We start from the raw sequence: 27,832 nt of genomic DNA, 5'->3' as shown, positions 1-27,832 counted from the left end.
GGTCTTTTGCCTTTTAATTTAATTTTATATTTTATGGAAGTAATTTGTTTATATAATTTGCACAGAAAGAGAACTACCACAGTCCATAGTAAGCTCCTCAGCTTTTTAAACTTTTTTTCCTGTAATATACACTCTTTCCCTCCACTAAATCTACCAAGAAAACCATATTTCTAATTTTGCTTAAATTAGTATTCAGTGTTTACATTTTGTATAACTTCATAACTATCGTTTTTTTCCAGTGTTTTTTCAACTTTCCTCTTTTTTTTTTAATAGTTGAGAGTGTATGATAAATCAGGTACTGTTTTTTTAGACAAATCTGATTTTTTTGTATTTCATGGTTTATATATATCATACTTGATTTGATTCTTTATTCTCAGAATTGGTTATTTTTATTTCCAGTATAGTATAGAAAACTATGATGAGCATCTTTGTGCATGAAAAACCTTTCAGAATTTGGAATTTTTTCCTCCTGACAGATTTCTGGAAGTCATATTATTAATCAAAGGTTATGGAGCTTTTAAAGACCCTGGACACACATTTTAAAATTGTTATTCCTAAGATTTGTATGGGTTAAGAGCACCCTGAGCTGTGTGTGATTGTGCCAGTTTCCACAAGTACCTGCCAACATGCGGTGGTCTGATTTTCAAACTATTTCCTCATTTCATAAGTAAAGGATAAAGCTTCTCTTCAAGTATGTGTTTATTTGTTAGTGATATTGAATACTTTTCTACACAATTGAATGTCCCGTTTGTGTTTTTTACCTGTTGGTATCTTCACTGGGTATCATAAAAACTTTGTTTTGTCCAAGTTTTTAGACACATTTGTTTTCTATTAATCATCTCTTAGAGTTTGCTTCTTTATTATATTCTATTGCAAATGATGAGTGAGGAAGAAGAGCTTGCAGGCATGGAAGAGAAGGCCAGAAAAGAGAGATTACGAGGGTATCAATTCATTGAAATTTCTTGCTAGGAAAGAAACGTTTTCAGGAAGCCTGCAAGACACATTATTGATGAGTAGTCACTGTATGTAATGACATACCACCTTGGGGCTGTAACCACATCAATGTTTCATCTTAAGAATTATTAGTTTGTCACTCTACTTAGTACCTTTTCAAAGGGTCCTGCTTCCAACACACTAACGGAAGAGTTAATACTCAGTACATTAAAATAAGGATTGTTGGTAATAATATCACCGATCTTATCATTAATATATGAAAACACCTTCAGGAAACGTGTCATGTATGGAATAACAGTTGTCATATTGTTTATGGAAAAAACTAAAGCAGCAAGAATTTAAGTGACTTTGAACAATAGAATTTTAGAGCCGGAAAACCTTAGAAGATACTTCTTAACCCCTTCATTTTATATCTGAGGGAACTGAGAACTCAGGGAAGTTATGATATGCCTAAGGTCACTCCATCAGTCAAGGTCGTTTTCTTCCCAATTAGACCATTTCTTGGGATCCTAATTTAAAACCAAGAGGCAATAACAGGGTCTTTATGACTTACAGTTCTATTGCAAAAGCCTTCAAGGGGAAAAAGCTTATAAAATTTTTTCTTCTTGATCAATTTTATTATTTTGTTCATTGAACATAAAACTATTAGGCTTTCGTGAATTCATTCTCAACTTCAATCCCTTTAACTTGAATTTTCTTCTAAAGTCTTCTTTTTTTTAATGTTTGTTTATTTTTGAGAGAGAGGGAGAGAGAGACAGAGCAGGTGAGGGGTAGATAGAGAGGGAGACACAGAATCCGAAGCAGGCTCCAGGCTCTGAGCTGTCAGCACAGAACCATACGCGGGGCTCAAACTCATGAACTGTGAGATCGTGATCTGAGCCGAAGTCAGGCGCTTAACCGACTGAGCTACCCGGGCGCCCCTCTTCTAAAGTCTTCTATTTCTCAACTGTGAGGTAAAATAATCCTTGTGTTTGGAGACAGGATAAATGGCACTTAGCATAAAATCAACTAATTCTGGCAGAGGAGATCTTGCCTGCTCTGCCTCACACTCTGCCCTCTACCCAGGCTCTGCCACAGCAGCTTTCCTTCTGTTCCTAGGGGTTCTTCGACCTATAACCTTTGCACTAGCTGCTCCTTTGTCCTAGGAATGTGCTTCTCTAAATCCCTGCTCACGCACCATTAATTTCTTGAACCTTTTTGTTTGATGTATGATTTCTTAAGGTACACAAACCGAATTATCGCAAAATGAATACACGTGTGTCAACACAACCCAGGTGAAAAACAACATCATCAGGAGTCCGGAAGCCTTGCTTGTGTCTCTCATCATGACTTAACCTGCTGTAAAACGGGTCACTCTCTTGACTTCTACCACCATAGCTAAGCTACTTTTGAAGCTTATATAAAGTAGAATCCTATGCCTTGTATTACCCTGTTTCTGGTTTTTATCTGTGTCTCAATTCTTTATGCATTCTCATTGCTACATAACAATGTGGTATGAATACACCACAATTCATATGTTAGTCCTGCTATTGGTGGGCATTGGGGTTTCTAGTTTGGGGTTAGGCCAAATACGACGCAACTGTAAGCATTCTTTTGGTGACAATGCAGACCTTTCTCTGTTAGATTGATAAAACCTAGCAGTGAAATTGCTGGGATATAAGGCGTGTATACATTCACACTTACTAGACACTGCCACAGTGATTTCCAAAATATCCCAGTTTAACCTCCCACCCGGCAGTAAGATTTTCCACTGTGCCATGCCCTCACCAATACTTAGCATTTAAGATCTCTTTATTTTTTTTTTTAAGTTTATTTCTTTATTTTGAGAGACAAAAAGAGTGCGATCGGGGGAGGGGCAGAGAGAGAGAATCCCAAGCAGCCTCCGCAGAGTCAGAGCAGACCCCGACATGGGGCTCGACCTCACAAACCCCAAAATCATGCCCTGAACCGGAACCGAGAGCTGGACGCTCAACCGACGGAGCCAGCAAAGCGCCCCTCAGCATCCCTTTAATTTTAACCTTTCTGATAAGTGTGTGGCAGTATCTCATTTGTTTTAATTTGCATTTCTCATTACTAATAAAGTTGGATCCTTTTATTTATTTTGGCTGTTTAGAGAGCTTTTTTATTTGTAAAGCCTGTTCAACTTTCTTACACATTTTTTCTATCGGGTTATGCTTTTAAAATTAATTTTTGGAGTAACGTTTATATATCTCTGGATAAGTACCTTTGTCAATTATATGTGCTACAAATTGTTGGAGGAGGTCATCGGGAGGACGTGACCGCTGGTTGACCCGAGAGCTGCACCTGGGCAGTCAGAGGGTTCTCATCCCCTTGGAATGTTGGTTCCACGTACCCACTGTTTCCTGGCTCGAGTGGTTTTCAAGCATGAAGCCTCGAGTCAGCAACGTGTTGTTGAAACTACCTGGACTCTCTGTTCGTGCTCTTTCTCCCTCAAAAATGAATAAACGTTAAAAAAAAAAAAAAGATTCCGGTGGGTGAGTATGAAGATTTATCCGTCCTGGGGTTATTCAAGACAAGCCTCCTGAGTAAGTTCCCTTGTTTATTACTCTGCCACCTATAATTTGGAATCCTGTTTCTTTCTTCAGTCTCTCCCTGCCCTCCGTGTATGGGGAGGAATTTCAGATTTCACCTGGAAAGCTCCCAAGGTTTTGAGCCAACCCAAATATCTTCTCACACTCTGATGTTGGATTTTTTTACTTTCTTAACAGTGACTTTTTTTTTGAGGGGGGGGGGCAAACCTTAAGGTTAATAGGATCCAATTACTCAATGTTTTTTCATAATTGGTTGTTAAGGAATCTTTGCATGCATGAGGGATGGAAGGTACTCTAACACATCGTCGTCTGTATACCTTTTGCACATGGGTTGATAATGTACCTGGAATGAATTTTGTTTGTAATCTGAGGGAGGTGTGCATAAGCTACCTTACATCTGCCCTGTCAGATTCCTTTACTCTCTTCTGTTTTCTGCTCCAGGAGGCAGGCCCATCACTTAGAAGGAAGTGTGACTGATTTAGCTGAGCTATAAGAATTTCTTTCCCTGATAGAGCTCAGGAGTTCAAGTTCACCATGATAGGCCAAGTGCTAGATTCATGACCACTATTCCTATGGGCTTTCTAGGAAGTGACCCCAGATATCAGACTTTTATCGCTGTTGTTTTCCTTTTAAAAAAATTATATGTATTTATTTTTGAGAGAGAGGAAGAGAGAGAGTGTGAGTAGGGGAGGGGCAGAGAGAGAGGGGGACACAGAATCCAAAGCAGGCTCCAGGCTCTGAGCTGTCAGCACAGAGCCTGATGTGGGTCTCGAACTCACAAACAGTGAGATCATGACCTGAGCTGAAGTCTGACGCTTAACCGATTGAGCCACCCAGGCACCCCTTATTTTCTTTTTCAATACTACAATGGTAAAAGTGCCAAGCCTGCCCTCATTTTGGTATATACTTTGTAATTAACAGCTATTTTCATCTGTCATGAACAGATGAATGTAAGAAATTCTGTATATTCCTATTCCTTTGGAAAAAATCTTTCACAAAGAACTATTTGATTATGTCAGTTGGGCAAAAAACTTCAAATATTTGGATTTTTTGGGATTTCTTTGTTTGTAAATCTTATTGTTGGAGGCTTCTCTTCATAAGACATACAATGATTCACTGACGCAGGCAGATCTACATTTATTTAGATTTCTTAGGCCATAATAACTTGAGCATCCTACATTTCCACCTGGATTGATTACCAGTTACATGTCCACTGACTTTTTGAGGAAGAAGCAAAAATACAAGCAGTGAGTTATTTTCCTCTTTATTCTTAGTCGTTAAATTCAACCTAAGGTCAGTGCTTCCATTTACACACTAGAAGCAAAGCCAATCTAATACATCATTTTGATAAATTTTATTTTTTGACATCTATTTTCTGTTCATCCTTGAGGGAAAGAGATACCTCACTTTTATTTTGTCGTGATTTCTATGAATTGAGAAAAGTAGTGCTGAATTTATAGAATTGGGGACATTTAAACTGATCTAGAACCATTAATTCTTTGGCGGTAACTTTGTAAATTTCATAAAGACACATAACTCTTAGCTCTCTGCTTCACAATCAAAGAATCCGAAGTCACCAACCATTACATGTCAGGTGTAACCAGTATAGGATATTCTAGCTACAAATATATGAAACTGACTTGGATGTAGGTCAAAAGAACGTTTTAGAATCTCCCTTGCTAAGTATGATAAATGATTACATTAGTATTTCTCTTCAGATGTTATTTTTAACTCATTTGAAACTATTTGCAGATAGAAATAGAACTATTTTGAATGCTGATCTCAATATGAAATATATAGGATTCACAGAATACACAAAATTTTTGATGATATAACATTCAACAATCAGGGTGCTATGAATTTAACATTAAAAGTTAATTATGTAGTAAAAAATAGAGTTGTTATAGCTAGAAAAAAATATTTTCAGAGGCAGCAGATACCCTTGGTGGAAATGGACAGTCCTACATGGAAAGAAAATCCAGGAAGTATGCAAAGTAGACACCAGGATACTCGGCGTATATAATTTAATCAGAGATCACACAATATGACATAAAAACAGCAGTTGACTAGAATAATTATAATTTGCAACACGTGAAAACAGTTTAGAAAATGGATTAAGGTCATACTCTCTGACAGTAGGCTTGTTGGAAATACAGATGTAGAATCAGACAGATTTATGTTTCATCTGGTGCTACTCTTCCTTGTCATCAAATTAACTTGAACCAATAGCTTGGTATGGATTCAAGCAGTAGACGTGTTGTTGATTAATTAACTAAGTCTTGTCTAGTGAGACTGTTAACCTCATAGAGCCACAAATAACTAACTATTGATTGATATTTTGGTATTTTAGATGCAAAAGCACATTCCTCCTAATAATTGGAAATACAGCTTAAGACTATGTTGTGGGACAGACCTATGATTGTCTGAAGCGGTAACTTGTTAGGTATAATTCTCCTATTCAGTGACAAATGTGCATTTACACATCAGAGACTAGAATTTTAGAGATTAATCCTAGTGGAATTTTTAGGGAAATCATGTCCAACTATATTTGTGACAGCAAGAATGTGTTCAGTTATTTTTTGTTCCCAGTTGGGTGTATTGACTGGCCTGAGCCTAAGACGTTCTTTTCCAATCATGTAGTTACAAAAACTGTACATTACAAACGGTGTAGAAACAAGCTGAAAAGAAAGTGCCACACATCCTGGGTAATTAGCTATATGCAGTTAAATTTACAGATACAAAAGAAAATACAGCCTACTCCCTTATAGTGCACAGTTATTTTTTAGATACAATGTATCGCTAGTAAGTGGTCATGGTCATTAACTCTAGTTGTCTCCAGCACAGAGAATGAGAGCAAGATCCGTTCGGTACAGCTTTCCTCCATCTGATAAAGCCATTATGCTCTTCTTGTATGTTGGAATATTATTAATATCCAGGTCCTGTATAGAACATAGATGGCATTGTTATCCAGTTAAATATGGAAGTTAATTAACCACTGTCAAGTGATAAAACATAGGATGAAAACTGCTTGCTACATCAATCCATTAAGAGCTGGATTGAAATCTTACACTAAAGTGAATAATCACAAGGTTGTTTTAAAATATATTTATCACAGTTACGCTGATTTAGGCCAGTGCCAAACCAGGTTAAGAATTGAATTCTACTGCTGTTGCTGTATAAATCTTTAAAGTAGACTTCCAAAAATGGATGTGTGGTGGATGGATCCTTATAGTCTGCCTAAAAAGTAAGTGGCATGGTAACAAAATTACCTGTTTATTCTTCTCACACAGATCCTTCAGTAGAGCATCCAGTTCATTTTCATCTATGTACCCATTGCCGTCCTGAGGGAGCAGAAAAAAACCAGTTTACAACCAACTGAACAATAATGGGGGATGTAATAAACAGAAACAATCGAAATCCTCAGAAATCTCACTGGCAGATATTCCAATGTCTTCATGTCCGACCCTCAAGATGCTTAATTGCTCCCGAGGTCCAAAATACATGTGAATTGCCTCTCATTCAACACCTTACATTCATAAAACGCTTTGAACTTTTCAAAGCACTTTCAGATTTAATATTTCATCTTATGTTAACAATATCACCTCCTGTTGAAGTAATTAAGTGGTCATAAATACGTTCATGTGAATGAGGACCCTGAGGCCTGGGGAAGCTATGTGACTAGCCTGATGTCACAGCAGGTAGTGGCAGAGCTATGCTAGAGCCCAAGAGGTCAGATTTGGTCCAGAAGTAGAGAAATTAGAAGAAAATAAAGGACGCCAACTATTGACATTACTAACAAACTTTCCTCACGTGCATGATGTTACCATCTATCACATGGTGGGGAGGATTTTGCTGGATGTTTTCAACTAACTTAATCCTCATTCCACCCTGTAAAGTGGGTATTATTATCTCCTGTTTACAAATGAGGAAACTGAGGTTCAGAGGAGTTTGGTGTCTTATTTAAAGCCGCAAAATAGATAAATTACAGCATGAGATTGGAATCAAGATTCGTCTGATTGGGACATACCATAATACATTTCCTGTGACAAGAATGAATTGGCTGAGTAATTTTAATAGCTCCTTTTACTTTTAATATGGACCTTTAGTTTGAGAGATTTTTTTTCACTGAAGTGAGCATTTTCCAAACTCTCCTAAACAATCAAATTATAGATAAAAATGAACTTTTACCTGATCATATAACTCAAAAGCTTTATTGAACTCTTTCCCACACATTTTGACTCCCTGGGTGATAGAGAAGAGAGAAAAGGTTAAAATGCTACTATTGTATTTCATTGTGTTTCCCTTGGCAAATCCCCCACAGTCTAACTTTCCAAGGAAAATAATATTTACAGTAGGGAAAAGAGAAATACCTGAAATTTCAGAAGAAAATTCTCCTGTACTGGTAGTAACCTTTTGAGAGAGAAATATTAATAGATGAGATTTTCCGGACAAGGATCAACTTATTATAATATCCATGTATTTCCTAAACTCACCTGGCCATCTCAGTTAATTCCAGCTTCCCATCATTATTTGAATCAAATAATTTCAGCTGAAAGACAGAATATTATTGTGGTAGCCATTGAAGAATGATTTATTGCAGGAAGGAGAAGAAAATTAAAAGTAAAGCACTGTGAGTTATCAATTACTTATACAGGCAGCAAAATTCTAGAAACTAGCTTTTATTAAGCTTTGAGTGTAAATTTTTAGTTCTGTAAGTTGGGTCAATTGCCAGAGTATCTCAGGACAATGTAGAATAGTCAAACAGAGCAATAGTGATCTTAGCTAGATTCTAGAATACCATCATTTATTTTTCTTGCAAGTATGTGTATGTATCAAGATGTGAGAGAGAATGTGTCTGGCAATATATAGCACACCCTCAAACTCTCCAAAGAATGATATGAGAATAAATATTTGTTTCCTTCTTTTAGAGCATAAACTTACAGAGAGAAGCAATAGACTTCTATTGAAGAAGAATGAATACATTCTTAGAGAATAGAGTTTTTGCATCATTCTCAATTGTTTTATTTACCCTCGGATACTAACTACCTCCTCATTGCACTTACATGTACATCATACACCAAGACACGTCCAGGTATATAAATACACTCCTACCCTTATTCAGGAAACATTCATGTTTTTAGAAAGTAGCAACTACTGCTGTACTATATTACATGGAAGGATTATAGATGAAATGTGTTAAAATATATAAAGTTTGCACATTACACATGTGAAAAAGCAACACTATTTTGTTTTTAAAGAAAGGGATGTTATCAGGGTCATAATGGATATAGGTTTAGTGAAGTCTCTTTAGGGAGAAAAAGAAGAGTCTATGGTTTCAGATGTTCTAACATGCCTTGTAGGAGGCAGATTTTTTTTCAGGGTCTGATACTGACACATTTTACACTCTATTGACCATGAGTCCTAATATTGTCAAACTGTCTACCAAGACATTGGACTTGATCACACAATTTAGTGTCCATAGGGGAATATTTCTCAACATATATATTTAAATTTTAATTAGTTCTTGATTAATTTGCCTCTCAGATTTGAACTGGTTTATGACATTGAATCAGATACGCCAGGCCAATCCAACAGGGGGGAAACTCCCATCTGAGTGGTTTTTAAAAGACTGCTTCAAATTTCCACCTGGAAGGAGTCTTTACTTTAAATAGACATCCCATAAGACTGGCACAAAACAGAAAACTGATAAATGTAGGTTATTGTCCATTTCCACAAGTTATTCAGATCTGTCCACTGTGACACATTTGTATGCTAATGCTATGACAAGTAGATAGAAAAGGATACTTCCTTGCAATGAAAATTTTTAAATTTTAAATTTTGAAATTAAAGATTAGTCTCACTCCATAATCTCACTGTATAGTGAATAAGACAACAGTAAAGTTCTAGTGTTTTTCTTTTCCCTACATCAAAGTAGGTGGATGGGCTGAAAGTAAGCCTCCGTTACATCAAATATAATCAAACCTTTTATAAGATGACTTTCCAGGGTAACTAAAAAGTCTAACCCCTTTATCAACCTAATATAACATAATTTTTATAATATACATGTATATTTTATGGGTTTTTATTTTAAACCTGTAAGAATTTACTGTACATTTACAGTACTTAAAGCACATATATGTACTGATATGGATAATTTAAAATTTTGCCTGAATTTCAAAAACTAATTAAAATGTTTCCAAAATAGTGGTCCATAGTTTAATCAGTTTGGTAAAGAATTTTCTTCATAGTCTTAATTCTGTGAGTCAAAATGAAGAAACTACCCATTTGAAATTAATGACCTTCATGGGCTGGATTATTCTACCTAGAACTTCATAAATGTGTTCATTCCTAAATCATTAAGGGCTTATGTGTTAAGCAAGTTTCTTGGCTCTATTAGCAATATTCTATAAGAGGTCTTGGTTATACTATTTATCATAGCATCAGGCTCAGGGTACATTTGGAATGCCTCACTCAAAGTTTGGTGATATAGTTACACTGGCTTTGTAAGAAAAATGATGTTTTATAGATAAAAATTACCCAGTTCCACAAGAAAAGAAATACTCGTGTTGATTACTTATGTTAAAGCCAATGATAAGAGCTCTCACTCAGCCTCACAAGGTGTAAACATCCTGAAGTATTTCACTTTTCAAGTGAAATGATACCTGTGTGCAAGTGATGCCCATACCATGGTTTATTTCATGTATCCTCCATAGCCTTGGGAATTAACAAGAACATAGTAATATTTCACAGGCCCTGGGCTACAGTCTCTCCAAGATCAGTCTTACCATCAGGTCTGTATACTCAGCTAGTTTTGTATCATCAACAGTCTTGTTTGCTTTTTCCAGCAGGTCCTTTAGAAAGTTCTGTTAAGACAAAGAACGCTCAGATAAATGTCATCAGTAAACTACAGTCTGCTTTCATTTCAGGCTGCCCTGAAACGGAACATCCCAAGAATGCAAAGAAGGCCTCTTTTTGAGGGTAGAACTGGGCGAGGAGAAGACCTTAGAAGGGACATTATTCTACACGGTTCAAGTGGCATTCCAATGATGCCGCTGCCTTTGACAGGTACATCTGCCTTATGTGTTATAGTCTGTGTTGCACTGCTTTTGTGACTTCAGTTAAATGAGTATCTGGGTTGTGCACCGTGTAGGAATCTGAGTACAAGCTTGTACACCAACCAGCCCAATGGATGCATTTCTACATAATGTTATCTTCACAAAGGCGCGTATGAATTTTCTAAGAAACACAAGGGCCCCTCTCTATGCCTTTGTAATGTGAGTCAAAATTCTTAGTGAGCCAGATGGAGAACTACCTCTAATTTCTAGTGGATTTTCTTCCCTTGCAAGCTGTATTTTCACATCAGCTTTTGACTACTAGGAAGCTTGTTTCACTGAAGGGCCAGTCAGTTAACTTTTAGGCTTGATGCTGTCCCAAGCACCTTGGAGAGAATGCTTCAGCTGGCTGTTCAGACTAAAACAGCTGGCCACAGATGATATTATCTAATCCTTGAAGGATATATGAATCATATTAAAATAGAGATTATTGTGGGAAGGATGAAAAAAGATGATTATTAATTTGACAGTTGGATTTTAGGAGTGAGTTTACTTTAAAAAAAAAAAGAAATAAAAAGCTTTATGAAAGCCACATAAAAGTGTTAGCACTCAGGCATATGATAATCATTTTGTCTAGTGCTGTTCATTTGCAACTTCTTTATTATTTTCAGAAAATGAATTAAAGCAGTTATGGAAAACTGAGCAAATACTATGCTTGGATATTATTGAAGGATTGGGTATCTTTGGTTCTGTAGTGGTTTTTCTGTTTCCCAAATGTACCAGTTCTGCTGGGCTGATTTAACTTCATTCTTTCTGAGAAAGGAGACCTTTTTCTTTGTTTGATTAAATTTATTTTCATTTCAAGCATTGCACTTCAAAGCCAAAGTGAAGCATGGAAAATTCAAAGTTATCTATTGGGGGTGAATTTTATTTTTGAGCCTTATGAGCCTTTTGTCAGAGATTAATTGGGTTAAAAAGCCTCATCAGAGACTAAAATGGTGGTCACAAAAATAGCCTGGGAGAAACCTCGGGACGCTGAGATTCAAAGTCGTGTCTGAGAGCAAGTGATGTTTTACTCTATTATGGATCTTAAAATTAGCTTTCTTGAAAGATCCATTAAAAAAGAATGCCAACTTATCTTTAAAATTCCCCAGAGAGGAGGACTTCTATTTAGAATCTCTTTCTGAGAATAAAATGTAGAACAAAGAAGGTCAGTATTGGAAATGAGCTAAGGTTTTCATTATGAACTTAAAAACGATTATTTTTTTGGTCCTGTAGAATAAAAACACAAGTTTAACTGTCACCTTGTGAGCTCTAGGTTGTTGTGTTGGAAGTTTGTGTAAAAGACCTTGTTTTCACATTTAAAATGTTTATATTTCCAAGAAGCTGCTGTTGTGTGTTTTAGCAATTTTACAGTGGTACAAACATCCTAGTTCCATCTCTAAAACTGAATGTGAATGGGGCCTCTGGGTGGCTCAGTCAGTTAAGCGTCTCTTGATTTTGGCTCAGGTCATGGTCTCACGGTTTGTGAGTTCGAGCCCCATGTCGGGCTCTGTGCTGTCCTTGTGGAACCTGCTTGGAATTCTCTCTCTCTGCCCCTCCTCCCATCTCAGAATAAACAAAAATAAAAAACTTAAAAAAAAAGAACTGTATGTGACTTAAACCGTGTTAAACCATGATGAGGAAATGGTATTTGATATTCCTATCTCCACACAGGACGACAGGAGAGGTAGCTCTTGATGCCTGAAGCTTGGAAGTATGTGGTGTTGTGGGGGAGAAAAAACATCATTAACATTGTCAGATCGTCTAGATTCTTTTCATAAGCAGCTAGGTAACTTTGAAAAATTATCCAATCTCTGTAAATTTCACCTTCTCTGCGTGGTGGGAATGATAATACCTGCCTTGCAAGTTTTCTGTGAGGATTAAATGTCAAAATTCATTTCAAGTGCCTAGTACTCTACCAGCCACATAGTACTGAGCACCACATAGGTGCTCAGTAAGTATCAATTTGCCTCCCTTTTAGTTATTCTATTTCCTGCAGATAGACAAAATAGGGTCTTCTGGACTGAGAAGTCTTGGAGACAATTTGAGGAAATGAGAGAAAGATGTTGCCATACTTCTGAAAGACTAGTAAATTACTGAGTTCGTGAATAATGTATTTTATTGTGCCTTGTGAATGTCACAAAATCTTTCATGCACAGAATTTTACTTGAGCTTCACGATAAATCTGAGAGGAAGGTATTATTACCCCCATTTGAAAGATGAAAAATCAGACAAAATAACTTGATTTCTAGACCACTTTGCCTTCTCCTTTGTATCTTCTTCCTCCCCCACCAGCTCCTCTGTACGTTTGTGAGAGGTAAGTTCCTAAATTCACTTTCAAAGTTGCAACTTTTCAGAAGTGGGATCGTGCGAGGACTCTATCGTTCTTGTTGAGAGGCAGAAGGTGGTATGGAATGTCGAGGGAACTTGGAGGCAGAGGAGTCTGGGTTTAAACACTGCAGCCCCGTGTCTTCATTCAGTGTCGCCTTAGCGCATCACTAAACTTCTCTTTATCTCTTTCCTCAGGAGCGTAGTACTAACTTCAGAACTCAGGTGGAGATTAGGTAAAAGAATGTGCAATACTCGTTTCTCTTTCTCTTGAGAGAGAAATCTCTTTATATTAGTTGTTTAATTCGTAAAATAAAATGGCAAATTTCAATGAAAATGAGTGTCTTCTTTGGCTTAGTATCCTGTTATATCTTGTCTATCTAGTATAACAATTTGTTTGCACCACAGAAAGTGCTAATTTCTTTTGCATTGCTGAATAGAACTGAAGACGTACTTGAAGTCTCTTGTTTCATCTGGTACTTCATTAACAATGTGGAAGAGTGGGGGAAAGTGTGCCGTTGCTCAACAGTTAGTTGCTTTCGTGGGAGGCTTTTTAAAATGTTACAGAGTTCATAACTGTATTTAAAAGGAAAAAGAAAGCCTAGCACACGTATTTATTTGCTTACCTTAAGCTCCTCCGTTTCTATGAAGCCACTGTGATCAGTATCATACTTTCTCCATGTCTGTAAGTAATTTGGGATAAGGAAAACCAAACACATTAAAAAAAAAAAAGCCACCATTTTCCTGCGTTAAGTAGCTTTCTGAAGACCTCCCTCATTGACAGGGCTCTGTTTTACCTTCATGAATTCCTCACAGGACTTCAGCTGCTGGCATCGGAAGAGCAGCAGGAAGTTCTCTTCTGTCGGTAACACGTGAGCCAACTGAAAAAGTTGTGAAAAGTTGTTGTAAAGAAAGCAAGCCTCTGTCATTACTTCCTGCTTAGTTCTTTTTGAACATATTTATTCGAAGCAGTTTTATTGCTTAGAAAGCCGGGAGAGGAAAAACGTTAGGAATGACCTTCCCTTGCTGATACTTTGTTCCTACACAGAGCCGGTGTCTTTTCCAATGCTTGGGTGGCCTTGCCTGGCTGGCTGGCTGGCTGGTCCACGTGCGCCCAGAAAGCTCAGATAGGACTGGTTGGACCACTCCTCATCTGAGCAGATTCATCCTGGCCTTCACCTCTTCTGTGCCACAGAGCAGTCTTGTTCCTCTCAGGGCGCATATAATGTGGGGCACATACATGTCAATGTGGGGACGTACGTGTCATGTAGAAGGAAAGAAACTATGAGAAATGTGAATGTAGTGGAAAGGAAGAAAGGGAAGCAATGAATTCCCAGGTCTGAGGAGAAAGCCTAGAGATGCGAGGAAGATACACTAAAGATACTTGTAAGGCAGTGGAAAGAGAGGTGGGAAGACAACTCAAGATGAACAGTGGAACTAAACAGAAAGAGGGAAAATCTGTTCTTAAACTGTTGGTTTCATCCAAGAGGGTGCCCACTGTTGGAATCCAGGGCCCGGGTTTATGATCTCCATTTCAACACTATGACCTGTCTCCTTAGATCTCATTTCATAACTTCAGTTCTCTTGCTCCCCTCCTTTTTCTTTTTTTTTTTGGAAGATAAAAGGGCTCCAGATCCCATTTTAAGATGAACGTAATCTATCTATTGCATGCAGGGAGGGTGGGAGCTGGATTGATGGCCTCACTGCAGGCATGGGTTCTATTCTTGGCTCAGCTGCTAATTAGCTGTGGTCCCCAGCAACTCCCTCAGCCACCTCTGGAACTTAGTACTCTCATCACTACAATAAGGAATTGAAGTAGAAACCAACATCTCTTAAATGTACTGGGTTCAAAAGGACTTTGAGAATCTTGTAGAATCACTACATCTTCACCATTAAAGAATGAACCTACACAAACTATATTTCATCTAATTTCCAGAAGTTGATGATTCACTTGAAATTCAGGCATGGACGCTCATCCCTGGATTTTAGCCCAAGAACCTGTGGTATGGATCAACTTAAGCTCAGTATAAGTTCCAAAATTTCTACTAAATTATAGGAAAGACTAGCTCCCCACCCCCTCCTTTAAAAAGTTTCATCCACTGAGGGGTATTAAAAAATAAAATTTATAGAAAACATATCATTCCAACTTCTATGCAAGTAACCTCTGCTTTTTTATGCCCATATAATATGTCCTTTCACTTGTTTTTGGGTCTTTAAAATGATACCTCAAACCAGATCCATTCAGTTTGTAGACACTACATATGGAAGTGAAACTAAGAACAGACCCAAATATCTTATTAGAATATTAATATGACTCAGTCAGAAAACGTTTCTTATTTTGAAACAAAGGTCACTAGTATAGTTGTATATTAACATAAACATTCATTTAGGGAATAGGAAATAGCAAATAGCAATTCTTCTATTTATTGGTATGTAACTTGTCAGATACCACTTTGTAGGTTGTCGGACCATCCATTTCAGGAGGGCAGAGGCCACTCTTTGTCTTCATCTGCTGAATGCCCAGTGTGTGCTCAGCCATGCTTTATGCCTGACATAAATGCTTGTGGATTGGTTGATAATTTCACTTCATTAAAAATGCCTACTTAACATGACTTATAGTATTCGTTTTTACGGTCTCCATTGTAATTTTCTATATTGCTTGTATTTTAATAACTCAGTATTTTGAACACAAAATAATTTTTCTGAAAAAATTACACTTATTAAAATCCTCCAAATTCATGAAAACAGAAAAAAAATAAAAGAGTGAACTAGCAAGCGATTACAAAATGTAAAATAAGGGAGAATTTTAACCATCTTTGTTTTGAAAATTAAAGTTCATATAACTTGCATTAAGTTTAGACGTCTCTAGAATGTCAAATATAGAGACGGTAAAAATTGTTCTCCATATCTAGTATAAATGTATGTTTCTTTTGCCATGACATTTTGGTCCTACTTGGTTTCATTATTTAAAAAAATATAGATTGAAACTACATATGACATATTCAACCTATTAGTTTGAACTATTAATGTTAAACTGAATATAGAGCCATCCCATTTTATAGACATTAAAAAGGAGTCTTAAACATGTAAATGATTATAATAAGACATTACTATAAGCTAGCCATTAAAAGAGACACAATGAGGTGAGCCTGGGTAGCTCGATCAGTTAAGAGTCCGACTTCGGCTCAGGTCATGATCTTAAGGTGCATGGTTTGAACCCTACATCAGGCTCTATGCTGACAGCTCAGAGCCTGGAGTCTGTTTTGGATTCTGTGTCTTCCTCTTTCTCTGTCCCTCCCCCACTTGTTCTCTCTCTCTCTCTCTCTCTTTCTCTCTCTCTCTCTCTCTCTCAAAAATAAACATTAAAAAAGTTATAAAACAGATTGACACCGGAATAAATGTGAATAGGATGTAGGTATAGTGAACACAAAGAAATCATCTTTTTTTAAAGGTGTGTTTCACAATGTAATGGTCCTGCTATTGATGTTTCCATCAACATACTGTGCATCAATGTTCAAATTTCAGAGCTGGGTGCAGTAGCTCTCCAACTCTGGTGTCTAAGAGCGTATCTACAAAGTGTGAGAGGTCTTTTATTGAAGGTGTCAAGTAAGGCTGCTTTATTCTCAGATTTGCTAAGTCTCTGCGGTCTGTGCAAGTATTCGGTACTGCCTGTTCCAAGGTTTTTGCTAATTTCTTAATTCTTGGGCTACCTGCCTGCTTTTTTATGAACTCTCAAAACTCTGTTGTGGGTTGGAAAAGAGAGCAAAGAATAATTGAAGGGGAACGAATAGAAGGCAGACAGTTGTGACCAGAAACCCTCAGAGCTTCAGTTGTGAGAACTGGTTACTTGTCACTGAGAGTTGGGAAGGAAAAGTGTGTTTGCCTGTCTCTCCTAGATATAAATGCAGACTATATATGAGGATAGTGTCCGTGTCTTATTTACTGTTTCTCTGCCTAGAACCTGCAAACATTTCAGTAAATATCTTACTAAACCTATGGGTGAAGGCAATTGACTATGGTCTACTGTCAGCAAAGGCTGTATATAAATAGAGATTTCCTTTAGAGATAATTCAAACAACTTATTATTGAATTATGGATAGAGATCGGGATGGATATTGTGGTATTCCACCCAGAGCTCCCTTTAGGTCCTGACAGTGTTACTTTGAGAGAGCCTTTGGGGGTGACTTTGGGAGATTATCTAGGCCGAAGAGAACTGCCTTCCCAAGGAGACAGTGTCCCAAGAGTGATCCACGTGGAGATAAAAAACAAAACAAGGGGCGCCTGGGTGGCGCAGTCGGTTAAGCGTCCGACTTCAGCCAGGTCACGATCTCGCGGTCCGTGAGTTCAAGCCCCGCGTCAGGCTCTGGGCTGATGGCTCGGAGCCTGGAGCCTGTTTCCGATTCTGTGTCTCCCTCTCTCTCTGCCCCTCCCCCGTTCATGCTCTGTCTCTCTCTGTCCCAAAAATAAATTAAAAACGTTGAAAAAAAATTTAAAAAACAAAACAAAAACCACAGCCCTGTCCCACAACTTGGGACTGGCCATCCCAGCTTTAGAGCCCACTGTAGCATCAGCTAAAGCCTCCGTTGAGACTATATCACAGCCCCTAGTTTCTCTCTGTCCAGTCCTGTTCTTTTCATTTCCTTTCAATAGGTATTGGTCCCAAGAGCATTTCTGAATAAACTTCCTTAAACTGCTAATTTTCAACTTAGATCTGCTTCCCAGAGAACTGAACATGTCACAGGGTTTTTTTTTTTTTTTACATCTTTCTTTTATTCCTAGGTATTATGTAGAACTCCTGCCTTACATTTTGAAGTAGGTTGAAAGTCCTTGCTATAGCTCATGTAGCTGTGATTCAGAACCTATTAGGCACTGCACTGGATGCTGGGGATTCATAGTCACTGCTGGTAAGAACCTTATAGGGAGGCAGATAATTTGAAACATTTTCCCTACAATTTGAGAAAAGTCGATATAGTGATAAAGGTAAGTATTAGGTGCAAGGAGAGCACATACGAAGGGCAATTTTTACTAGAAACCTAATGCCCGAGCTAAATAAGTCAAAGCACATATGAGGCATAATTCTTAACTCTTGAAGACATTCATGGTACATGTTAACCTCCTTCAGCACATATTAACAAAGCATTCACTTCTTTCATTTGGGAACCGGAGAAGTATTTTTCCTAGGCAATTAAGTGACTCCAGGAAATTTGGAAGGCAAATAATCTCATATAAATTTAAGACAAGTTGAGTTTAACAATTAGAATATGAAAAATTATATAAGAAGTGGGAAAAAGGGTTGGCATTCAGAAGAATGGTGTAGATTTTTAGTTTTTTTTTTTTTAAATATATTCTAGCAAATGTATTTATTGAGCTTTTACAGTGTGCCAGGGTTGATCCATTTGTTTGACATGCTTTATCAAATTTGATGTTGGTCCTCCTATACCATCCCTGTTTACAGACAAGGAAACAGAGGCAGAATGGATAAATGAACTGCTATCAGACAGTTTATAGTTTGAGCCAGGTTTGAAATCAGATAGTCTGACTTTCTTCACTTTTAGGTCCTCGTCTGTAACCTTCATCACCCTCCATTAAAATCTTCAATCAAAAACGTTTTCCTAATCATTTAAAAACACGTAGCCAGAGGGAAGTTTTTAATCTGATTTCATTGTCCATCATTTCCCCAAATTCTGAGGTGGAAAAGTAGTCTGCCATGAAAAATTACATTCACTAGAGCTCAACTCATATGCTCAAATCCCACTGTGGAAGAAAAGAGGGAAAGTCTACAGAAGTGTCTGCTTCCCTCGGAGGGTTGTTACAGTTTTAGGATTAAAATAGCTTTTAGATCTATTTTTTTCAGTGGACGTACTGACCTGGACAAATAGATAGAATAAAACTGGAGAGGATGGTATATTCTCACATGTTGCCCAAGGGATCAGGTGAAAAGCTTACGTATTTGATATCTATCTAAGGGAAATATCTTATGCTTACTAGAAATTTCTTCTCTGGTGCTCACGTTATCTGCTGAATCATTCAGCCTTCCTGTTTTAATTATTTTAATCAGCCTTCTCTGAAATAGAGCTATTAGTCTGAATAAATTTAGAACAGTTTTTTGACTGTCATGGTATTTGTTAAGTTTTCTCAGAATTTCAGTGCTGCTGTTTTCAGTTCGTATTAGGAATCTCTTTATATTTGTGTGAATTTTAAAATCTATTTAAAGACATGAAATTTAAAAGTCCAGAGGAAAGATATCTATATATTACCCTTCATTTTAAATATTTCTAGATAGCAAAAGTATGTTGTTGGCAAGGTCAGTGCACTTCAGGACAGAACTTTGAAAATTAATCACTATATTTTCTGATCTTTTGAGCAACGTATTTCACTTAAAGCCAAATCACTTTAGCCCATTTCCAACAGGAAAGCAGACTACCACATGAATATCATTTGGCTTACCTTGATTAGATTTTGATGAGCCCATGAATACACCTATTAAATATATAGGCAAATCTACTTTCTTTTCCATTTGAACACCAAAGTTACAGTATCTTGACACGAGTAGGTAGATTATCACATATTTTGGAAAACATGGGGTTTCCCTTTCCCAGCTAGGATTTGTGTGTTTGTGTCCCATATTATATATAGGATTTCTTAGCAAGTGATATACGTCAAGTTGAAAAAAGAAAAGATGAACTCCATTTTATACAACTTCCTAGTGACACTAGAGGGCATGTTATAAATTCAGGCATCCCCTACCCTTCCCATCCCGGTTTTCTACATGTAATCTGCAACTTTCAACTTCTTTTTTCCAATGATTTTCAGAACCTCTCTTTACTCTCTTCACTCCTACTTAACCACCCTAGACCGAATCAACGTGCCTATGAACTCCTGCATTGAGTACTCTTTCTGTTCTCCATTCTATAATTCTCTTCTTTTCAACTAATTACCACTCCACCCCTCTTCTTACACCATGGCTGATAACTCAGATTAATGAAAAGAATTCTGAAATCCGAGTCCAATCTAGGCTTCTCTGCAGGTGTTGTCCTTCCTGCCAGTGGGACCTTGGACACATCATTTAACCTTTCTGGATTTCAGTTTCTTCATCCTTAAAATGAGGATTTTTGGCTAGTTATTCCCAGGAGTCCCATTCAGCAAAAAATTCTGTGTCCTGGAATGTTAAGTGAGACACATAAGAATTTATTAGAAGGTTTTCTCTTAATCTGCTTCAGCTGATCTGAAAGTTTTGTCCAAATCATGTTTCAAGTGCTTTGGTCTGGTAACTTCTCTATACTTTGTGCATCCTGTTCAATTGGGCTAAACATAAAGCCTTGCCATAAGAAACCAACCTACTGATGATTGAAACTATTTTCTTTTCATGCAGAAAATTCACAGATCATTTATTAATTAAAAAAAAAAAGGCCAACCAGTTTAGAAGAAATTGGCTGGTTTCTGGCTATTCCCCCATTTCTTATTTTTTCCTTAACATTAGTCAAATTCTTTTGAAGTCTCAGGTTCCCCAACTATAAAAATAAACCTTCATATTGTATTTAGGCTTACTTTATTTTGTTGTGAGGATCAAATGAGAGAATGTATTTATTTAGAAATTGTATATTGTCATACTAATGTAAATTTTATTATTGTGACTGCTATAAAAGTTCCTCAATTCTTTATTTCAACCTTCCTTAACTTTATCCTCTTCTGTTAACTATCTTTTCTCACACATGCAACCTTTACTTTCTACAACAGTTTCTTATCTCAAACTTCTAGAGAAATTTCTTTCCTCATACCTCCAGGACAATGCATCTGCTAGTGACCCCTGGACACTCATTCAAATAGGACTTCAAATTATAATTGTTAAGTGATTGTATCATAAATAGTAAAACCTGGATTTTAGTCCTTTAAAAAGTATAAAATGCATGTGAATTGGATCCATGCTTTTTTATAATACTGTTTAATCTACTATAACTGAAGAAATTAAGTAAAATAAGTAGCTGCGACCATTGGAGTCTTTCAAGGTGAAATATGTTAAATATAAAATGATGGTCCTTCCTCTACTGGAATGATAAAGTGTACCAAACTCTGAGATAGGCACATCTATAATTTCACTGATTTTATTTATTTATTTATTTATTTATTTATTTATTTATTTTTAAATTTAAATTTAAGTAAATAAATTTTATTTTATTTTTTTAATATATGAAATTTATTGTCAAATTGGTTTCCATACAACACCCAGTAATTTCACTGATTTTAGATTTTCCAACTAGTTTTAAATAGATTTGCCTCATATCATTTATGTTCATTTAAATGTTATTTTCTTGTCCTCAATGATTTCATACCTTGATTAGTTGGCCTCTATGTCAATCTGTAAGTCCCAGTACTGTTAATTTATCTATTTATATAGTAATGAGTTACACATAGGCAAAGGGGAATGTGTATACTCCAGGGAAATATTTTAATTACAAAGATAATAATAGTATGTCCTTCCTTAACTCCGTTTGTAGTAGCTGCTTGAAAATAAGTATTTCACATTGACATGAAAGATGTCCTATATGATCAAGTATTTGAAAACCAGGTTAATTCTCTGAATCAAAGGTAAATTATAACTACATGTTGTTGGCAGCCAGAGTACATCACAACCTAATCTATTAAGAATATTATAATAATATTATTATACTTTTGATATGGCATATTTTAAAATATGACCTTATTAATTTTTCTGGACAAAGCTGTCCACTCAATTTCTCTAAGAGGTTGCAGAGATAGAGTAGCTGGGATACCAGAGTTTCAAAAAGTACAAGTAAGTGAAGCAACAGCTCTTGCACAAATCTGAGAATGCGGAAGAATTGAGGCATAATCAAAGTTTTGCTTCCCTGATTCACAAAAAATATTTGTCCCCCACAGAAATAGTCATTGTCAGAAGATAAGATTTGACACCCACAGCTATACTTTTAGAGACTCAAGGGAAATCCTTACCTATAACACATCATAAAATATTCACTAACTTTGTTTACCTCTTGTGTTTTTATTAAGGTCAATTGCCAATCTAGAATAGAATTTCAGGAACCAGGATGCAGCTTTTGCCATCGTCATAGGGAATACAAATATGTCACTTTATATTTTAATAGAAAATTCTACACTATTAAATAAAAATACCATTAAACAATGCACTTGGTGTTTTATCCAAGTGAAACAGGGTAACATAATGGCATAGGTACTCATACAGAAGTCTGGGACCTGGGCTTCTAACTGTATCGATGCCAGCAAATATGCACATGACCGAAGGCAAATCATTTCACCTCTCCATGTCTTGGTTTCATAATGTATTAAATTTAGGCTCTGGATTAGGCAAACTCTAGGTTCTCTTTCATTTGTGAGCATTTAAACTTTTTTTTTTTAATTTTTTAGAGAGAGTATGAGTGGGGAAGGGGGAAGGGGGAGAGGGAAAGAGAGAATCTCAAGTGGGCTCCATGCTGAGTGTGGCGCTTGATCCCACAACTGTGAGATCATGACCTGAGCCAAAATCAAGAGTCAGACACTTAATCAACTGAGGCACCCAGGTGCCCCACATTTCTGACGTTTTTTATTTCATAGTTTTGAACAGAAAAGAACATGTTACTTAGGCAAAATAACCCTCTCCAAATTGGTCTTGCCACATCATGTTTGAGTTGGTCGCAACTACAATAAGCTCACTTATTAAAAGTAGATCCGAAACATGCATAAGTTTCTTACCTCTACAATTCCTATTTTTCCATCCTCTCTCTGCCCATATTGATCCACAAAGGTTTTCATCTCCGGTGATAACTCCTAAAATTATATAAAAGTAGGTAAGAAGTTTATTTAAATAAAATACCAATTATGCTTGTGATGGTGTTAACGATATATGCAAAAAAAAAAAAACACCTGGAATTGAAACCATTTATAATTATGCATACCAATTAACTATTCTCATGAAAATTAAAGGCATAGCTGATACACAGTATTTACTGGTTTCCAATGAAAGGGTTACGATGATCACTTCTGATTCAATCACTGAGTTATTATCTTCTATTACTAGTTTTGAGAATATGCTATACTTTGAAAATATAGTCAGATTTATTCAGTTCATAACTGTTAGTGAATTCAAATATAATGATCACTGTTGATGTACTTTAAACATTGCTTGCTTCAAGAAACGTTCTTTTATATTGCTCCAACTAATTGCCCTATAACATTTCCCTTATTTTAACATGTTTTATCCATGGAAAGTAATAATAGGTATTTTCAGTTTGGACAAGCAAAAAATGTGAATGTTGAAGAGTGACTCACATTGTCACTCTTCAGTGTTTCCAGTGTCTTCTGTGTTTCCAACATAGAAGTGGCATTTATTGATTAAATAAATTGAAAAATTAAATAAAAAAAATAAGTCAGATAAAAAAATGACTTGACCAATTTGTACTTTCATTAGAGACAGACAATACTGATGACCTTATTATAAACCATTGGTTATATGTTTTGGATCTTTGCCTCCAAGAATAACTTAGGGAGCATTTTCCAGGGTTTCCTTGTTTCCATTTTTTTCTGAGATGTTTTCTCTCCCATGTATTTTAGTATGAGAACACATGTTTAATAGTGACAAAGTGAATGCTTGGCTCTCATTTGAATTATTTTTTTCTAATCTATTGCTTACATAATCTCTTCACATATTGACAGATTAGAGGGCCGTGAACTGTAAACTAGTGATCTGAATATAGAACTAGTATTCAGGAAGTTGCATTTATACCCTTGGGTCTCCAACATAGCCCATTTTAAATAGCCCTGTTGCATTAACTGAAGCCTATTTAAAATAGGTCAGCCTTTACTAATGTCCTATTCTATGTCCTTGGGAAAGTATATTAAACTCTCAGTTTTTGTTGTAACTAACAAAATGGTGGTATTATCTATCACATGAGTTTGCTTTAGGGATAGATAGGTTAATACAGTTTAAGAGTTATATTTAGGCTAAATATTATTACTATTAGTTGTTATAGAATCCTTTTTGAATTAAAGTGAATATCTTTAGTAGAACTGAGGTAGTAAATAGTAATCAAGCAACTTAATTATAATGTAGTCTTTAAAACAAAATTCTTCTGTGGATTAATTGTAACTTGCATTTATTAAATTTTATTACAGCAACAACTGTAAGAAAATGAAAGCATTTACCTCTTGGCAACAATGGGACTGTCAGTTATATTTTATGCACATACCTTAAGCAAAAACCAAAGCATTTGATTTTAAATCTTAAAATTGTATAGTACCACTAGTTTATCTAGCAGACTTTTTATTTTAATGTTTATTTATTTTTGAGAGAGAGAGAGACGGGGTGGGGGGGGGGTGGAAGGAGAGAGAGAGAGACAGCATGAGCAGTGAAGGGGCAGAGAAAGAGGAAGACACAGAATCCAAAGCAGGCTCCAGGCTCTGAGCTGTCAGCACAGAGCCTGATGCAGGGCTCAAACCCACGAACTGTGAGATCATGACCTGAGCTGAAGTTAGACGCTTAACCAATTGAGCCACCCAGGTGCCTCAGCTAGCAGACTTGGCGTTTAGTTTGTGAACTTCTTGGGTTGTAACTATGTCAAAAATCTATGTTTTAAACAGTGCAAAATGTAATGATGATGACAATAAAATAAAGCTTTATAAAAATTAATGCAAATTTAAAGACTAAATACTGTGTTTAGTGTAAAATGTAGTTTTCCAACATATTTTGGGTTGTTGTATTTCATTAATGTTATATTCACTTATAGTTAATATTAGTGAAATTTTTAAAATTTCACATTATTAATCTGAGAAACCAAACAATGTTTCTATTAATACAATGAAATTTGTTATTCTGTGGCCAGAAATGAAAAGAAACCTGGTTTTTAAGGTTGGTTGTTATGTCCTAAAAAAAGAGAAGAAATATGTAAAGGCTTACTACAATGGGGTCAATAGTATAGTGAAATATTTGTCTAGTACATGAACCTTTCAAGCTAGATCTCAATTTAGATTTTAACTATGTAAAGCCTGTATATATATATAAAACCCAGAAAAAATGCAATAATCAAAATATTAAGCAACTTGATATAATCTTGTACCTGTGCTCAAGTCTGTTATATTTGGATTAATATCTAATATATAGAATTTCTAATATTCTATTAGAGACTGGACAGTAGAAAAAACTTTAAAATCTTTAGAACTCCAGCATGAAGTTATTTATTTACCAAAAAAGTGCAAATATTTAAATGAGAAGAGGAAAAGAAACATCTGAAAAACTATAGTTTCTAAGTATTTGAATTTCTAAATTGAAAATAAATCACAATGTTAAAATCATATCTAGAAAAATTAAAATACAATCATTTAGCTGCTGGGGGCATCTTACAATGCTTTAATTCAAAATTTTATGGCTAGTAACATTTTCCAATCAGATATTTTAAACATATATTTTTAAATGAGAGAAGGAATTGTTTTTGCTTTATTAGTCAAAGATATATAGAGCTGTGATAATATTACAGGAATCTATATGTGGTAATATATATAAGGAGGGGAGGGTGTGGAGAGAGTATATAAAACATTTTCTATTTTATTTGATCTCATTCTATTATAATTTCAGGTTCATATAATATTAAATTGGGGTAAAACAATTCCCAGTGTGTTGATTTCGTTCATGCTTTAGCAATTGATAGTTCTGCAATACATTATAATACATTTTAGAGTCCTCTGTTAGTCTTTTGAATATGTTGTATAGAGCTGTGTATCACACAATTTTCAATTTAGATAGGAAAAAAAGGTAATTCTATTAGTTATTTATATATTTATAAGATATGTAAATAAGCATATATATATATATATATATATATCAGTGCTTAAGGTGTTGATCTGCTAAAGAATCACATACACCTATGGTTTCCTCTAAAGACATAAAAGATGTATCTAATCTGTAATGTAAAATCTCTTTCTAACCAGTAGTTAAAAGCCAAAGATCATTAACATCTAACTAGCCCAAATCCAACAGTCTTTGGAAATGTAGTCTTACATAAACTCCAGTACATTAGTAAAATTCTTATCCTATTTTCCTCTGCATAATCATCTCCTCTGTATTCTCAAGCTGGGTATATTTTAGTTTTATGCTGACAACATCTTTTCTTAACAGGTAAATTTATGCCCAAAAGTAAGTCATTCATAATTAGTAAGAACTGTCATTTACTTAATTACCTATTGCTTAAATCACAAATATAGCTTGTTTTCAAGACCCCATTAATTGTTTCCCATCAGAATATAACTTTGCTTTTTAAAAATACATGAGATTCTTAAAATTGTTTTACTTGTTACATCTCTGACTTTTGGGTTTCTCCCTCTCAACACAAATCAATACCTTTCTTGTTAAATTCTTGCTCATTATTAGGTTGCAAGTTGTTCAACTTTGCCCCAGTGAGAAAGATCAAGACAGAACATTTTTTTATCTGTCCAACCACGTCAACAATAAGTGGCAATAGAAAAAGAGATCCATAATCTGCAGATCTGTTTCCTGACCACCAAGGGGCAGAAATGTGTTTTTACCCCCCACCTCTCATGGAGTTAAGGAGAAGTTAAAAATGACCTAATAGAACTCAATCGAAGAGGTGGTGATCTGCTAAAAGAGCTCATGCACCCACATTTTCCTTTTAAGCATTATTAAAGCACGTACAAGTATAGAGTCTATATTTTAAAAGCTCTGATTTCAGATGTAAGGTTGTTGTTGTTGTTGTTTTTTTTCCCCCTTTAGGGGATTTCTTTTTCTCTCCCTCCAACACCCTCCACCCCCTAAGCCTGATCTCATCTTCCCCCCTACACAATTGGGAAAGGCGCTTTTTCTCTCCTTTCTCAGTCAATAAATCTACATCCCCCCTGTCTACATTCCCTGGAAACCACTTGATCTCGGTGGCTCATTATGAAAACTCTAGAATATTTATATATCAAAGGTTGAAGGTCTTTTTCCTCCGTTGCAAACTTAAACCTACCAATCCAGCCTTCTTCCGTGCTTGCTGGAGCTCCTGAATCAAGTTCTGCAGCTCCTTTCCTTCCAGATAGCCACTTCCTGCAAAGACAAAGAGGCACCCAGGTATCAGACATCTCATTCTGAGTTTCATCCCCTTTCAATTTCCATGACAGCTATTGTCTGGCCACCCGCAAGGCTCTCTCTTGCCTCTACATTGATTAACCCTGAAAGGGCGGCAGCCCTGCCCTCTGAGTGTCAAAGTTTAGACCCACTAAAGGCAAAGAAGGATGGTAAGGATGTTAAGTGTAGCCATAGAAACTTTGGGGTGCAGCGTCCCCCAATCTCTTCTCGCTCTCTCACTTTTCCTCCTCGTCCCCTCCCCCTCCCCCCCCCTTTTCTACTATTAACGTTCTTGGAGAGAAAAAAAAGTTTAAGATTTTGGGATAACAGAAAAAAAATATATAAACTTTCAAGTTGATGGTTTGGCAGCCAGCAGGAAAGACAAGATTAGAGAGGTGGGAGAAGTAAAGAAACGAGGGATAATAGGATCAGGAGGCTTAGGGGAGGGGGAAAGGTGGAAAAGGGCAGGAACAAGGGGTCTTCAAACAGTTAAAAAGAGAAGATAATCACCATCTGCGTCGAAATGAAGCCAGATCTCGAAAAACTGTGAGGCTGTGATCAGGGATGATTGCAGGTGGGATTCTGCCATTGTACAGCCGAGTATGTGTCTGCGTGTATGCGTGTGTGTGTGTGTGCGTGTGTGCGTGTGAGTGTGTGTGTGTGTCCGTGCGAGTATGGGGTAAGCAAGAACCTCAGTGTGTGTGTGTGAAAGAGATCTGGGCTGCGGAGGAAGACGGGGGCAGGCGCTGTCGGGAGCTGTCCTCGGTGCTGCTCGGCTCAGGCGTTCCTCCGGAGTTCTCTCTCAACACCCCGCACCCAGT

The 27,832-nt window shown here is 36.4% G+C and overlaps 1 protein-coding gene across 1 annotated transcript; it reads right to left on the bottom strand.

Moving 5' to 3' along the window:
- Positions 1–4,756: 4,756 nt before the first annotated feature.
- On the bottom strand, positions 4,757–27,832 carry CALB1 (calbindin 1). The gene is made up of 11 exons (XM_027064263.2): positions 27,522–27,832; positions 26,914–26,990; positions 22,652–22,726; positions 13,726–13,809; positions 13,555–13,611; positions 10,292–10,369; positions 8,000–8,055; positions 7,877–7,916; positions 7,695–7,748; positions 6,776–6,847; positions 4,757–6,445 (listed from the first exon to the last, which is right to left on the bottom strand). The coding sequence occupies exons 1-11, from the start codon at positions 27,598–27,600 to the stop codon at positions 6,332–6,334; spliced, it is 786 nt and encodes a 261-aa protein (XP_026920064.1). The 5' UTR covers positions 27,601–27,832; the 3' UTR covers positions 4,757–6,331.

Source organism: Acinonyx jubatus, chromosome F2 (genome assembly GCF_027475565.1).
Source record: "Acinonyx jubatus isolate Ajub_Pintada_27869175 chromosome F2, VMU_Ajub_asm_v1.0, whole genome shotgun sequence".
Lineage (NCBI taxonomy): Eukaryota > Metazoa > Chordata > Mammalia > Carnivora > Felidae > Acinonyx > Acinonyx jubatus.
Note: the sequence above shows the minus strand (reverse complement) of the source record. Positions and strands in the feature narration are given on the sequence as shown.